This window comes from Periophthalmus magnuspinnatus, chromosome 6 (assembly GCF_009829125.3).
Source record: "Periophthalmus magnuspinnatus isolate fPerMag1 chromosome 6, fPerMag1.2.pri, whole genome shotgun sequence".
Lineage (NCBI taxonomy): Eukaryota > Metazoa > Chordata > Actinopteri > Gobiiformes > Gobiidae > Periophthalmus > Periophthalmus magnuspinnatus.
In genome coordinates this window covers 14,800,467-14,812,612 of record NC_047131.1, presented here as the reverse complement: position 1 = coordinate 14,812,612, position 12,146 = coordinate 14,800,467, and the positions used below count along the sequence as shown (strand labels likewise).

The window sequence follows — 12,146 nt, the reverse complement described above, 5'->3', positions numbered from 1 at the left end:
TGTACTTAAGAAAAGTACAGATACCTAAAATATTTACTTAAGTGAAGTACTTTATTTCTTTTACTTTGTTACAATCCACCAGCATGTACCTGAGGAGTGAATATTGTAACAGTGTGTTAAGCCTCTATGAATGCTTATATAAACTGGACATAAACATAACCATAGCCACTCACTGTACATAATAGTGCTGTGACCTTGTATTTTTCCTCTTCTTGCAGTTGTGCTCCTGCGGTTCTTGAACAGTACATTGAAATACTGGAATTTCTTCACTGTGGGACAAATACTTTTTCTCACAAAACGATTGGCCCCATAAAAATGAGTGTTGAAATAATATAAAAATAAAAAATAGTCTAATTTACCAAACTAGATTACTTAAAGGTCCTGCCCCCAATTAGTTTCCCATATATCTGAACAAAATGGGTCTTGTCCCAATACAGATACATTGCTTAAGTACCTCTAGTCTATGTCAAAATCTAATTATAAAGTGTTTTCTTCTCACAGAATCAGGAAGTGTACGTTAGCATGTTAATTATTGTTATCTTTACCGTGGGATAAGTGCTTTTAACCTCATTGAAGTGAATAAGTAAGATGCTCAGAATGCTTAAGGTAAGTGAGGAGCTTTGAACCACTGCAAACCGTTAAAAATACTTGTTTTGTTTTACATTTTTACAGTAAAAATAAGCTACATGCCTTTAAATTAAATAACATGTACTTTTACATGTACACTCCTCTTCTGATCTTATTTATTATAATCGCAATCACTACCAACCTGTGTAGCAAGAACTTCAGTGAATATTCACCAAAGAATTTCATGTGGAAACGTACAGATACTACTGTCATGTGTTTTACGTACGTTTTTTTGTATTACTATGAATTATACAAGATTTGAATGTTGATTTCAATTCATTTCTTCAGACTGAGCTTACCTTATACCTTAGCACCATTTTAATATTCACATAACTTTTTTTTCCACTGGATGAGTCACTGCAGTAAAGCTTTGAGATGCAATGAACTAAAAACAGACGCTAACTCCTCATAAAACAAGACTGCACCATTAGCTTCGTTTAGCGACTTAGTGACTTTGCTAATGTTTTCTATAGCTGGGCATGTCTCCAGTCATTTTTGTCTCTGTCTATTGTCTGACATGGGATTGAAGTAATAGATATGTTTTCCATCAGTTTAAGGGCAAAGGTTAGGATTTCCTAGTACTGCTAAAGGAGAGCTACAAACTAACTATGATTATTTCAGAGTTTAAATATCCATCTTTATAAAGGATATATCTCTCAGCATAATTTTGACAATAATAGCCATGCTGCTAATTTATTTTCTCAAAATGTTTCACTCCCCACTGTTTTCAGCAGAGGGCGCCAGGCAGGTAATGCAAGTGTTGAAAGTGGCAGTGACAGAGAAAACGACAAACAAATAAGAATCATGTCAAAAGTATGTACAAATGTGACAATAAAGTAGACCATATCATATTCGTTCTAAAGTCCAAAGCTGTGTTCATTATTATCTGAAATGTATAACGTAACAGAATTACATTTTGTCTGGTTAAATGCACTCTACAAAAACATGAAAAACGGATAACAGCTAATTTTACACATCATGCTAATTATTGACCACAGTGAGTTTATAAGCACTTTTCAGAGACCAGTAACAAGTTTTTCCATCATGGTAATGGTCACTACATCCTGATTATCGGACAATAAACACAGCACACTTACAGCAAAGGACTTATTATATTATTAGGAATAGTCAAAATATCGGTTTTGGTTAAATTGTTTTCCCCGTATATCACCTTTCACATATTGGAAAACTGCTTCAACAGCTACATCAAAGTGCTCAACATCTGCAACTCATTACAGTAAAACAGCAAACAATTTTTCATACAAAATACTGGTATCACTCTCATCCAACTACATTCCAACATGGCCGTCTTTAGCTTTAGAGCCCTTAAAACTCAAAAGTGATGAAATGGGAGCAGACTGGGTAAGTTGAAGCCCACACCTGGAAAGCACTATAGCTGGCCCCGGGATACAGAGCAAACCGGGGCACTTATGAAAACGCAAAATTAGCTCGTGAAAAGAGCCAGCGCTATTTCCAAATTCACCACAAATAGACTATCAAGAGGCAATTGGCAAGTTGGAGAGCAGCATGGGCAGTGATAAAGAGGATGTCAGCTTGGATTTAACCTGTTGTGTGCGTGGCTGTCAGCTACGCCTGGTAAGAGGTGGCAGAGTGGTTAGCAATAGGCCTCAACGATTTGGGAAATATATCTAATTGCGTTTTTCTGACATGCATTGTGATTGCCAATTTCTGTTTTAATAATAGAATTATGTTCAATGTTAATGTATTAAATATGTCCAGAATTAACAACACGATTGAAATATGAACTGACAAACTAATGCAAGAATCGCATTTCAGAACATGTTTGTACAAGTCTAAACTACAGGGTTAGCAGTAGCAGTTAGCAGTCCTGCAAAAGAAGAGGAACACATGATAAATATTGATCCCCTGAAATTATTGTTCCATCTAAGAAGGTTCAAGAAGGTTCCACGTTTGATAAGACAACTAAACCAATCCTTCATATTTAAAAACTTCAGAGCAAGATCCTGTCTTATACATAATAGGTAAGAATACCCACTGCAAGTAACAGACAGAAACATATTTGGATTAAAGTTGTATTATGGAACTGTTCAGATGGAAGATCCAGACAAAGCATTAAAATCTCTATGGAGACAAGCAGAAAAGTAACACAGGGCACCTTTACAGTTAAACATAACTTTATTTCCATAGACTGTATAAAGAAGTGGACAGAGAGAGTGTGACGTCACCCGTAGCGTTTGGCTCCAGTCAATTAAACTCTAATGCTAGCAGGAGTGGCCTCAGGGGAAAGAAGATGCCTGATTTGTCTGTTACTAATGTTCATATCTTGATTCATGGACAAAATGACGAGGTCCACTGCAGCAATCACAGAGAGAGGGGTGACAATTTTTCAGTGTAAAGTGATTTGGAGCTAGAGTCGATGGAGCCGGAAGCGCGCCCATGATCACTTCCTATTTGGAATGCAGCAACTAGTGGGTTGTTACATAGGTTTTGACAATCACTGATGCTAATGATGTCTACATACCTTAACCAAACTGATTCTGAGCTGTCCTTTCACCACATTTCAGAACACTAAGCTACTATCTTCTTGCTGTTAATAGCTATGCTGCTAATAAGCTGTATTAACATATTCCATTTCCTTTTGTTATCATCAGAGGGTGACACTCACCTAACCCAATGACAAGCATTGTGATTAGATTTGTGATTTGCTTTAATAATGGGAATTAGTTCAAATTCACATTTTAAACTGACAATTGACAAAAAGACTGAATATGAACTGACAAACACACAAGAATCACATTTCAGAACATGTTTATACAGATCTAAACTACTAGGTTAGCAGTTTTTATAAGACAGGCTATTTTGTTGTTTGTGTTGGAAATTGTGGTTAATCTTGGAGCCCTACTTTCTATACTTCACTATTTTCGGTTATACAATCATTTTTTTTCAAGATCTACTGCCGGTCTTTTTAGTTCCTGCAGTAGATTTTGTTCACTCTTTGGCCAAAAGAGTGAGACGCCGAAGACGAGGAAAGCGGGCAGGGGCCTTGGTGCGCCTCCGGAGACGCGGCGCTCGCACGCCCCTACCTGGAATTTTCCTGTCTAACGTTCGCTCACTCAGCAACAAGACGGACGAACTGGCGCTGCTGATGAGGAGAAACAAAGACTTCTCTTCCTCTTGCGTCTTATGCTTCACGGAGACATGGCTCAATGAGCGTATCCCGGACTGTGCGCTTCAACTGGAGGGATTCCAACTCCTCCGCGCGGACAGACAACGGGGACTCTCCGGGGGAAAGACGAAAGGTGGAGGTGTCTGTTTCTTCATCAACAACGCCTGGTGTACGGATGTGACTGTGATCTCCCAACACTGCTCTCCCGCCGTGGAATATCTTTTCATTAACTGTAGGCCTTTCTATTCTCCACGTGAGTTCACTTCATTCATTCTGGCCGCTGTTTACATCCCTCCGTGCGCGGACACGCACGAGGCCCAGCGCGTGCTCGCGGAGCAGATTCTGGATGTGGAGCGAACCTTACCGGACTCTTTACTGATCATCCTGGGGGATTTTAATAAGGGAAATCTGAGCCAGGAACTACCCAAATATAAACAGTTTATTAATTGCCCGACGAGAGAGCAGACGACGCTGGATCACTGTTACACAACGGTCAGTGGAGCCTACAGAGCCGTGCCCCGCGCTGCTCTAGGATACTCTGATCACGTCATGGTTCACCTCATCCCTGCTTACAAACAACGGCTGAAACTCTCCAAACCTGCTGTGAGGACTTCTAAGAAGTGGACCAGTGAGGCTGTGGAGGAGCTTCGCACATGTTTGGACACTACAGACTGGGATGTGTTTAAGGCTGCCACAGACAGTTTGGATGAGTACACAGATACTGTGACGTCATACATTCAGTTCTGTGAGGACAGCATCATTCCATCATGCACTAGGGTGACTTTTAACAACGACAAACCCTGGTTCACACCCAGACTTAGACATTTGAGGAGGGAAAAGGAGATGGCTTTCAGGGCAGGAGATCGTGAAGGCTACAGGCGTTGCAAGTATGCGTTTAGCAAAGAGGTGGAAAAGGCTAAAGCGAAGTACAATACACGTCTGGAGCAGCAATTCTCCACCAACGACTCTGCTTCTGTCTGGAGAGGGCTTAGGCAAATCACCAACTACAGGCCCAAAGCCCCTCCCGCCGTGGACAACAAACAACTAGCAGAAAAGTTAAACGGCTTTTATGCGAGGTTTGAAGTTTCACACCCCTCCCCCTCCTCCCCCACCATCATGGACATTACCTCCAAACCCACCTCGGACCCCCCCTCCTCCCCCACTGCCCTCACAGTTGTGGAGCAGGACGTGACTAAGCTTTTCAGGAAGCAGAATCCCCGTAAGGCCGCGGGCCCAGACGGTGTCTCTCCTTCCACCCTTAGACACTGTGCTGAGGAACTGGCTCCTGTCTTCACGGACATTTTTAACACCTCCCTGGAGTCATGTCATGTCCCAGCCTGCTTCAAGCTGTCCACCATTGTCCCCGTCCCCAAGAAGCCCAGGATCACTGGACTTAATGACTACAGACCTGTGGCGCTGACGTCTGTAGTCATGAAGTCATTTGAGCGCCTGGTCCTGCACCACCTCAAGTCCTTCACCTCCCCCCTCCTGGACCCTCTGCAGTTTGCCTACAGAGCCAATCGGTCTGTGGACGACGCCATTAACCTGGCCCTTCACTTCATCCTCCAGCATCTGGACTCCCCGGGAACCTACGCCAGGATCCTGTTTGTGGACTTCAGCTCTGCATTCAACACCATCCTCCCTGCTCTGCTCCAGGACAAGCTCGCTCAGCTCAACGTGCCTGACTCCACCTGCAGGTGGATCACTGACTTCCTGACAGACAGGAGACAGCGCGTGCGGCTGGGGAAGAATGTCTCGGACACTCGGACTATCAGCACAGGATCTCCACAGGGCTGTGTACTTTCTCCCCTGCTCTTCTCCCTGTACACCAACTGCTGCACCTCCAGCCACGACTCCGTCAAACTGGTTAAGTTTGCGGATGACACCACCCTCATCGGACTCATCTCGGACAGCGATGAGTCTGCCTACAGGAGGGAGGTGGACCGGCTGGTGTCCTGGTGCAGCAGCAACAACCTGGAGCTCAACGCCCAGAAGACGGTGGAGATGATCGTGGACTTCAGGAAAGTCACAGCCCCCCTGCCTCCCCTCACCCTGACGGACTCCCCCATCACCACTGTGGACTCTTTCCGCTTCCTGGGCACCTGCATCACCCAGGATCTCAAGTGGGAGCCGACCATCAGCTCCCTCATCAAGAAAGCCCAGCAGAGGATGTTCCACCTGCGGCAGCTGAGGAAACGCAAGCTGCCAGTCCAGATGATGGTGCAGTTTTACACGGCCATCATTGAGTCCATCCTCACCTCCTCCATCACTGTGTGGTTCGCTGGGGCCACTGCCAGGGACAGACAGAGACTGCAGCGCATTGTGCGCTCTGCTGAGAAGGTGATTGGCTGCAGCCTTCCATCTATACAGGACCTGTACGTCTCCAGGACTCGGGGGCGAGCAGGCCGTATAGCAGCTGACACCTCTCACCCTGGACATGGACTATTTGAGCCACTTCCCTCTGGCAGGAGGCTACGGTCCATTGGGACCAGAACCTCTCGCCATAAGAACAGTTTCTTCCCCTCTGCTGTTTGTCTCATGAACACTCTATAATATCGGCACTAAACTGGACACTTTATAACACCGGTCACTTTAACAAGCCACTTTGCACTGTTGTTCTGATGCTGCTATTGTACATATTTTTTCCCTTTAAGTATTTCATTTGATTTTTTTAAGCATATCTTTTTAACTTTGTGCATGCTCTTATTTGTATTTGTATTTATTCAGTGTGTTTATGTTGCACTTTTTCACCGTATCAAGTTCCTAGTTTGTGAACTGTGTTCACAGACTATGGCAATAAAAGTCTTCTGATTCTGATTCTGATTCTGATTCTGATTTTAGAAAGCCTGAATTATCCTTAACTTCGGTAGAGAATTTTAATTCACAAACTTCAAGCCCTTGTTCCTGATGCGTACCCCGCAGCTATGGGTGTGTTTTGTGACTTTGTAAACAGCAATCTGTATTTTAATGGGGCCAACAGCTTAGTGACAAGATACTCCATCACCCCAGGTAAAACAGAAGCCATTAGAACTGGTTTAGTGCTATCGATCATATCACTCCAGCTGGATTAACAAAGGCATTTAGCCAAGTGAACTATTGTTTTTACAGGGACTATATTATTCCTAATCTTACAACTATGTTATCATGACTATGTGACTTCATTATGATAAAAAAGCAAACATTAGGCCACACCCACTCCAGATAGCACTGACCAATCAAAACTAACTCCTAACCCATTAAGTAATAACTACACCTTAATCATTCTAAGTAGGGCTAGTTATTATAGTTATTATAAAGAGGTACTGACATGTATTATTGTGGTCTTTACATATTTTGGCCAATAATGATATATTAGTCACTGCTAAGTTGATAAAAAAAATACAATTGTATTGGTAACTAAGAGTGCAGAGAATGAATCTGGTGATGTTTATGGCCATTTACTTCCAGGTTTGTTCCTGAGGTGAGTAAAGTAGCCAAAAGTTCAAATGACTATTACTCAAGCAGAAGTAAGGTAGTCATCCAATAAATTAAAAAGTAAAAAAAATTAAAAAGAGTAAAAAGTAAAGGTATTTGGTTAATGATCCTAGTATTTTTATTTTGCTATTGTGTTTGTAAATCAAGATATGAACATTAATAAGAGACAAATCAGCTGTCTTATTTCCCCGAGGTCGCTTCCGCTATCATTAGCAACAGGTTTGATTGACAGCGCTGCTAAGTGCCGGCCCTCTGCCAAACCAGCGGTGCAGGCGGGAAGGGGCGTTACCTTCAGCAGCTTCGCTCCAGATTGACTCTTTGGTTGCTATGATACTTACAGTCAGAATTCCAAATATGGAACTCAGCTCCAAATTCGCTGCTATAACCGCTCGCCTTGATGAGCTGCATTTGACTGGAGCCAAAAGGGTGAGAGTGACATCACACTCCCTTAGTCTACTTCTTTATACAGTCTATGGTTATTACCAACCTCTGCCTAACAACTGCCAACATTCTGCGGCTTATAATGAAAAAAACCCAGTTAACAGGATAACTCAAATGTGGTGACTGAAGCAAAACACAACTCCAGGTATATTTTTGATGAGTGAGCATGGTTACAAGCTCTCTTAATTCTTCATAGATACTTTAAATCTTGTTGTAAACTGGAAAAATGTACTAATGATGTTGTAGCTAATGCTAAAAAAATGCATTCTGAGTGTCCTAATTTACAAGTGCTTATCTAATTTTTCACATGCCGGCTATCACAGTAATGGTAACAATGATTAGCATGCTAACAGCGCACCAGCAAAAGTGTTTGCAAATCACAGCTATTTCTCTAATATTTTAAGCCCCTTTCAGAGTATAAGACACAAAAAAGAACAAAACAACATCCAAACGTCTCCATGGCTGTGTACATGGTTTGCCTGACTCACCCTGAGAGCACTGAGGGATGCCACACTCCTGGTGTCTCATGTGGGGCCGAGGGTCAGTGGTGAAGCACCAGGGGCCCACCGTTGAGTTGTCTGGGTTCCTGCAGTAGTTCTCCCGCAGGTCCTTCTTCCGAAATCTCCTCGACATGAACCTGACAAAAGCAACGGAAAGACACACCCATCAATAAATATCTGTATTTATGAAGTTATAGTGATGAAAAAGCACTCAAAGATGTACAAGTAAACGTACAACCTGGAGACAGAACAGACTGTTTTCTGTTTGAGAGAACTCCTAGCCTGAATATGCAAGGTTTGTTGAGTTAAACATGTATGAATAAAATAAAACTAAACTTTAGGTTTATTTTTGATGAGAAAACAACATTATAACAATAGTGTAATATGGGCCCTTTAAATGAGGCTAAAACCTGAATGCACTGAAGATGATTAGCTGCGTAGTAAGCCCCTTTGAAAAATGCAAATTTAACAGTTCAGTCAAGGTGTGTTGACTTTAAAAACATGCAGAAGCTCTGGACTGGTTTCATTAAAAATATATTGAACATAGTCAGAAATATGAAGAGAAAAATCTGTACAAAAAGTACATTTTCAAACCAACATTCAAGGACATGCTGCCTCACTTCAATTCAAGACAGACACAGAACAGAAGATAGCTCACATGCTTTGGTGCAGCGAAAATGAACTGACATTGACGGCCAAATGTTTATTAAAAAAAAAGGTTCAAACGAAATAGCTCTGAGCCAAAACTAAGATATCTTGGACCACTCCTTCAGATACTGCAGGAATTTTACATTTCTGATTAAGTAAAGCTCCACCTGAACCATGACACGCAAGGAGTCATAACTTCACTTTTAGAAAACAACATACATCATTTTCATAACCTGGTATTTGCTTATCGTTTTTAAAAGGTGCACTATGTAACTTTTCCAGGGGAGGGTCTGGTACCTTCATATCTCTATGGCAATATCATGCCTTGGTCTGGAATATTTCACAGTACGTAGCACGTATCTATCTTGCAGTTATTCAATTACAGGTGTTTTTCTTGCTTAGTAACTACATTGGATTCTTACAGTGAGCAGGGTTGCCTCTTCACAGATCTGACCTGTAACATGGCCTGGACATAGATACATATACATGATAGCAAACTCTTAGTTATTGCATTGTATCAATTGTAGTGTATTTTTGTGTGTAGTGTAATTTCTCTCATAGATACAGTTATAAATTACTAATAGCAATAGAAAATAAACAAATTAATGACAAACAAATTACCTTGTTTGTCATTCATTTATTTTTAAATTCCTAATACATTTGAGCAACTTCAGAAGCTGCAGATGCCCTGTGGCAGACTGCTGTAAGCCTGTCTCCAGATCTGTGCATATGGCAACGACTATCACACTCAAACTATCCTCAATCAGTAACAGATGATCATGGGTGCGATTCCGGCTCCATCAACTCCTGGCTCCAATTGTCACCCCTCTCTCTGTAACTGCTGCAGTGAACCTAGTCATTTTGGTCTTCAAAGGTTCATATCAACCCACTCTACATGATCCTGGTATTTTTATTTTGCCATTATGTCCATGAATGAAGATATGAACATTAATAACAGACAAATCAGGTGCCTTCTTTCCCCGAGGTCGCTCCTGCTAGCATTAGCAGGATTAATTGACAGCGTTGCTAAGCATCCTCTTCTTGCTAAACCATACGTATGGGTATGAAGGGGAGTTACCTTCTACAGCCTCACTCCGGATTGGCTCTATGGTTGCTATGATACTCGCAGTCAGAATTCCAAATATGGATCTTGGCTCCAAATTCACCCCTTCATTTCTTCATTTGGCTGGAGCTAAACACTATGGGTGACGTCACTCAGTTAGTCCACGTAGAATCTATGGCCATCATACATCACAGCATTTTTATTTAGGCTAATGTCAAACCAATAATGATTTTAAAATGCTAAACTAAACTTGGCGTTCATTCAAAAGTAGTCTGACATTAGAATTTAGAATGTAGGGCGGTAGTCGACAAAGGAAATTCTTGGGCTAAAAAGGGGGCAGGGAAAAACTATTGCGTATCTCTTTGTATCTGACTAAAACTGCACTCACAAGACTCACTCACTAACTTCTCATTTCTGCAGTTGTCCCATACAATACGAATTTTGGTTGACTAAGACACTCGATCGATTAATCAGGTGAGAGTGAATAGGGCTAGAAGGAAATACATCATCATTTTCAAAACGATCTATCCTCAACGAACAACTGCCACAACGACTTGCCCCCACATACTCCACCACTACATATGTCAAGACAACCGTTCTCCTTCAGCCTTTTGAAATATTCTTTTACCCCGGCCTGTGACTCTTCCCTGGGGTATTTAGCCTGCGGTTCACTACCAAACACTGGCTGGGTAAATAAACAGAGCGTTGACCTTTTCTGTTGTCTGTGGGCTGGAGAGTGTGCCAGCTTTCCCATGACTCCAGGAACCAAAGTCATAACAAAACACATGCTTTCAATTAGTAAAGACTGATAAACAGGTTCAGAGGAGAAGCAGATCACTACATACTTCTATTCTCCTGCTCTGAATAATCGTGTGTTGAAGATAACAAACATGAAGTCATCCGCATTTGATTTTAAAACCAACATTGATTGTTAAAGTGTTCGCCTTATCAACTCAATGATTGCCGTGTCTTGAGTAATAGCAGTCTTACTAAAGGAAACAAGGATATCGTATGTGCATGGTGGGAATCAAACTTGCAATCCTCTGGTTCATTGTTTTAGGGTAAAAGAGGCTCAACTGGTAGGGCAGTTACCTTTATTACAAGAGGGTTGGTGATTCGAAAGCCACTCTAGAGAGTTCATTCTGCCATGATGAACTTGGGCAAGACACTTCACATTAGAGTAGTCAGTAGTAGTGTCACGGTACTAAAATTTCAAATACTTGGATACTAAGGAATACCAGTTTCGATACCACAATGATAATTAAAAAAAACAAAACAATAAAATGTGACTTTAAATATTAAATTATTATGCCTTCTTTTATACTCCCATGTGGCCTTATATCTGCCCAATCCCTCAGTGTCCAGGTAGGTTCCGTAATGGTCCATGGGTGTATACTAGTCTATGTGTTCTTATTCTTGTTCTAATACAGCTCAAGGTCATTCTAACGCTCTTCAGAAAAGGTTCATTTCTGTCCTGTAAATGTGACTTTTTCAGTGCCGATACCTGCTCAAAGAAGTATCTAGTTTTGATACTAGATTTTCGATACTTTTGACCTCACATTAGTGTCTTGATTCAGTTCTACTGCCCTGCCTAAAGCTGCCCTGTGATTGGATGGGTCAACCAGTGGCTCAAGCTGCAGTACAAGATGGATTCTCGTTACTTGGATGAACTGCTAAACTAAATCCCATGCATTTTAGAACATGTTTGTAGAGGTCTAACAGCATGATTTCCAAAGACAGCATATGTATCTTATATCTTCAGCGCTACTTAAGTCTGTATTGTGCATGGATCTATTAACGTAACTGGACAGGGTATTGCTATCTTAGACCTGTCTTGAGCTGGATTAGTGGCCACTCATTTGTACTGCAGCACATGGTTGGTGGGCAGGGCAGCCACCAGATGTACCACTAAAGGCTAAACTAGAGACATGCAGCATTGAGATCGCCCTATTAACTTAAATGGGCAGCCGTCTCTACCATTAGTTAAAGATCCTGCACCATGTATTTGAGAAAAAATTGTCTTAAAATGTATCTGAATCTAATTAGAAAGCATTTTTTGTATGCTAATCAGGAAGTGCTCATTAGCATGCAATTTGTTGTTAGCTTTACCATCATGGCAAATTTTGCTCCACTCTGCTCTGTTGTGAAAAACCCTCATAAACTCATAGTGGTGAGTAATTAGGATGCTCAGAATGCATCAGGTCAGGAATATTATTAACTGTGGACCACGGCAGAACGTTTAAAA

The 12,146-nt window shown here is 41.6% G+C and overlaps 1 protein-coding gene across 1 annotated transcript in view; it reads right to left on the bottom strand.

Annotated features, from left to right (window-relative positions):
• LOC117372564 (hepatocyte growth factor) overlaps positions 1–12,146 on the bottom strand; it is a 72,779-nt gene that overhangs the window by 35,227 nt on the left and 25,406 nt on the right. The window contains exon 5 of the mRNA XM_033968384.2: positions 8,179–8,327. Within this exon, the coding sequence (XP_033824275.1) occupies positions 8,179–8,327 (149 nt within the window). The remainder of the gene's footprint in view (positions 1–8,178; positions 8,328–12,146) is intronic.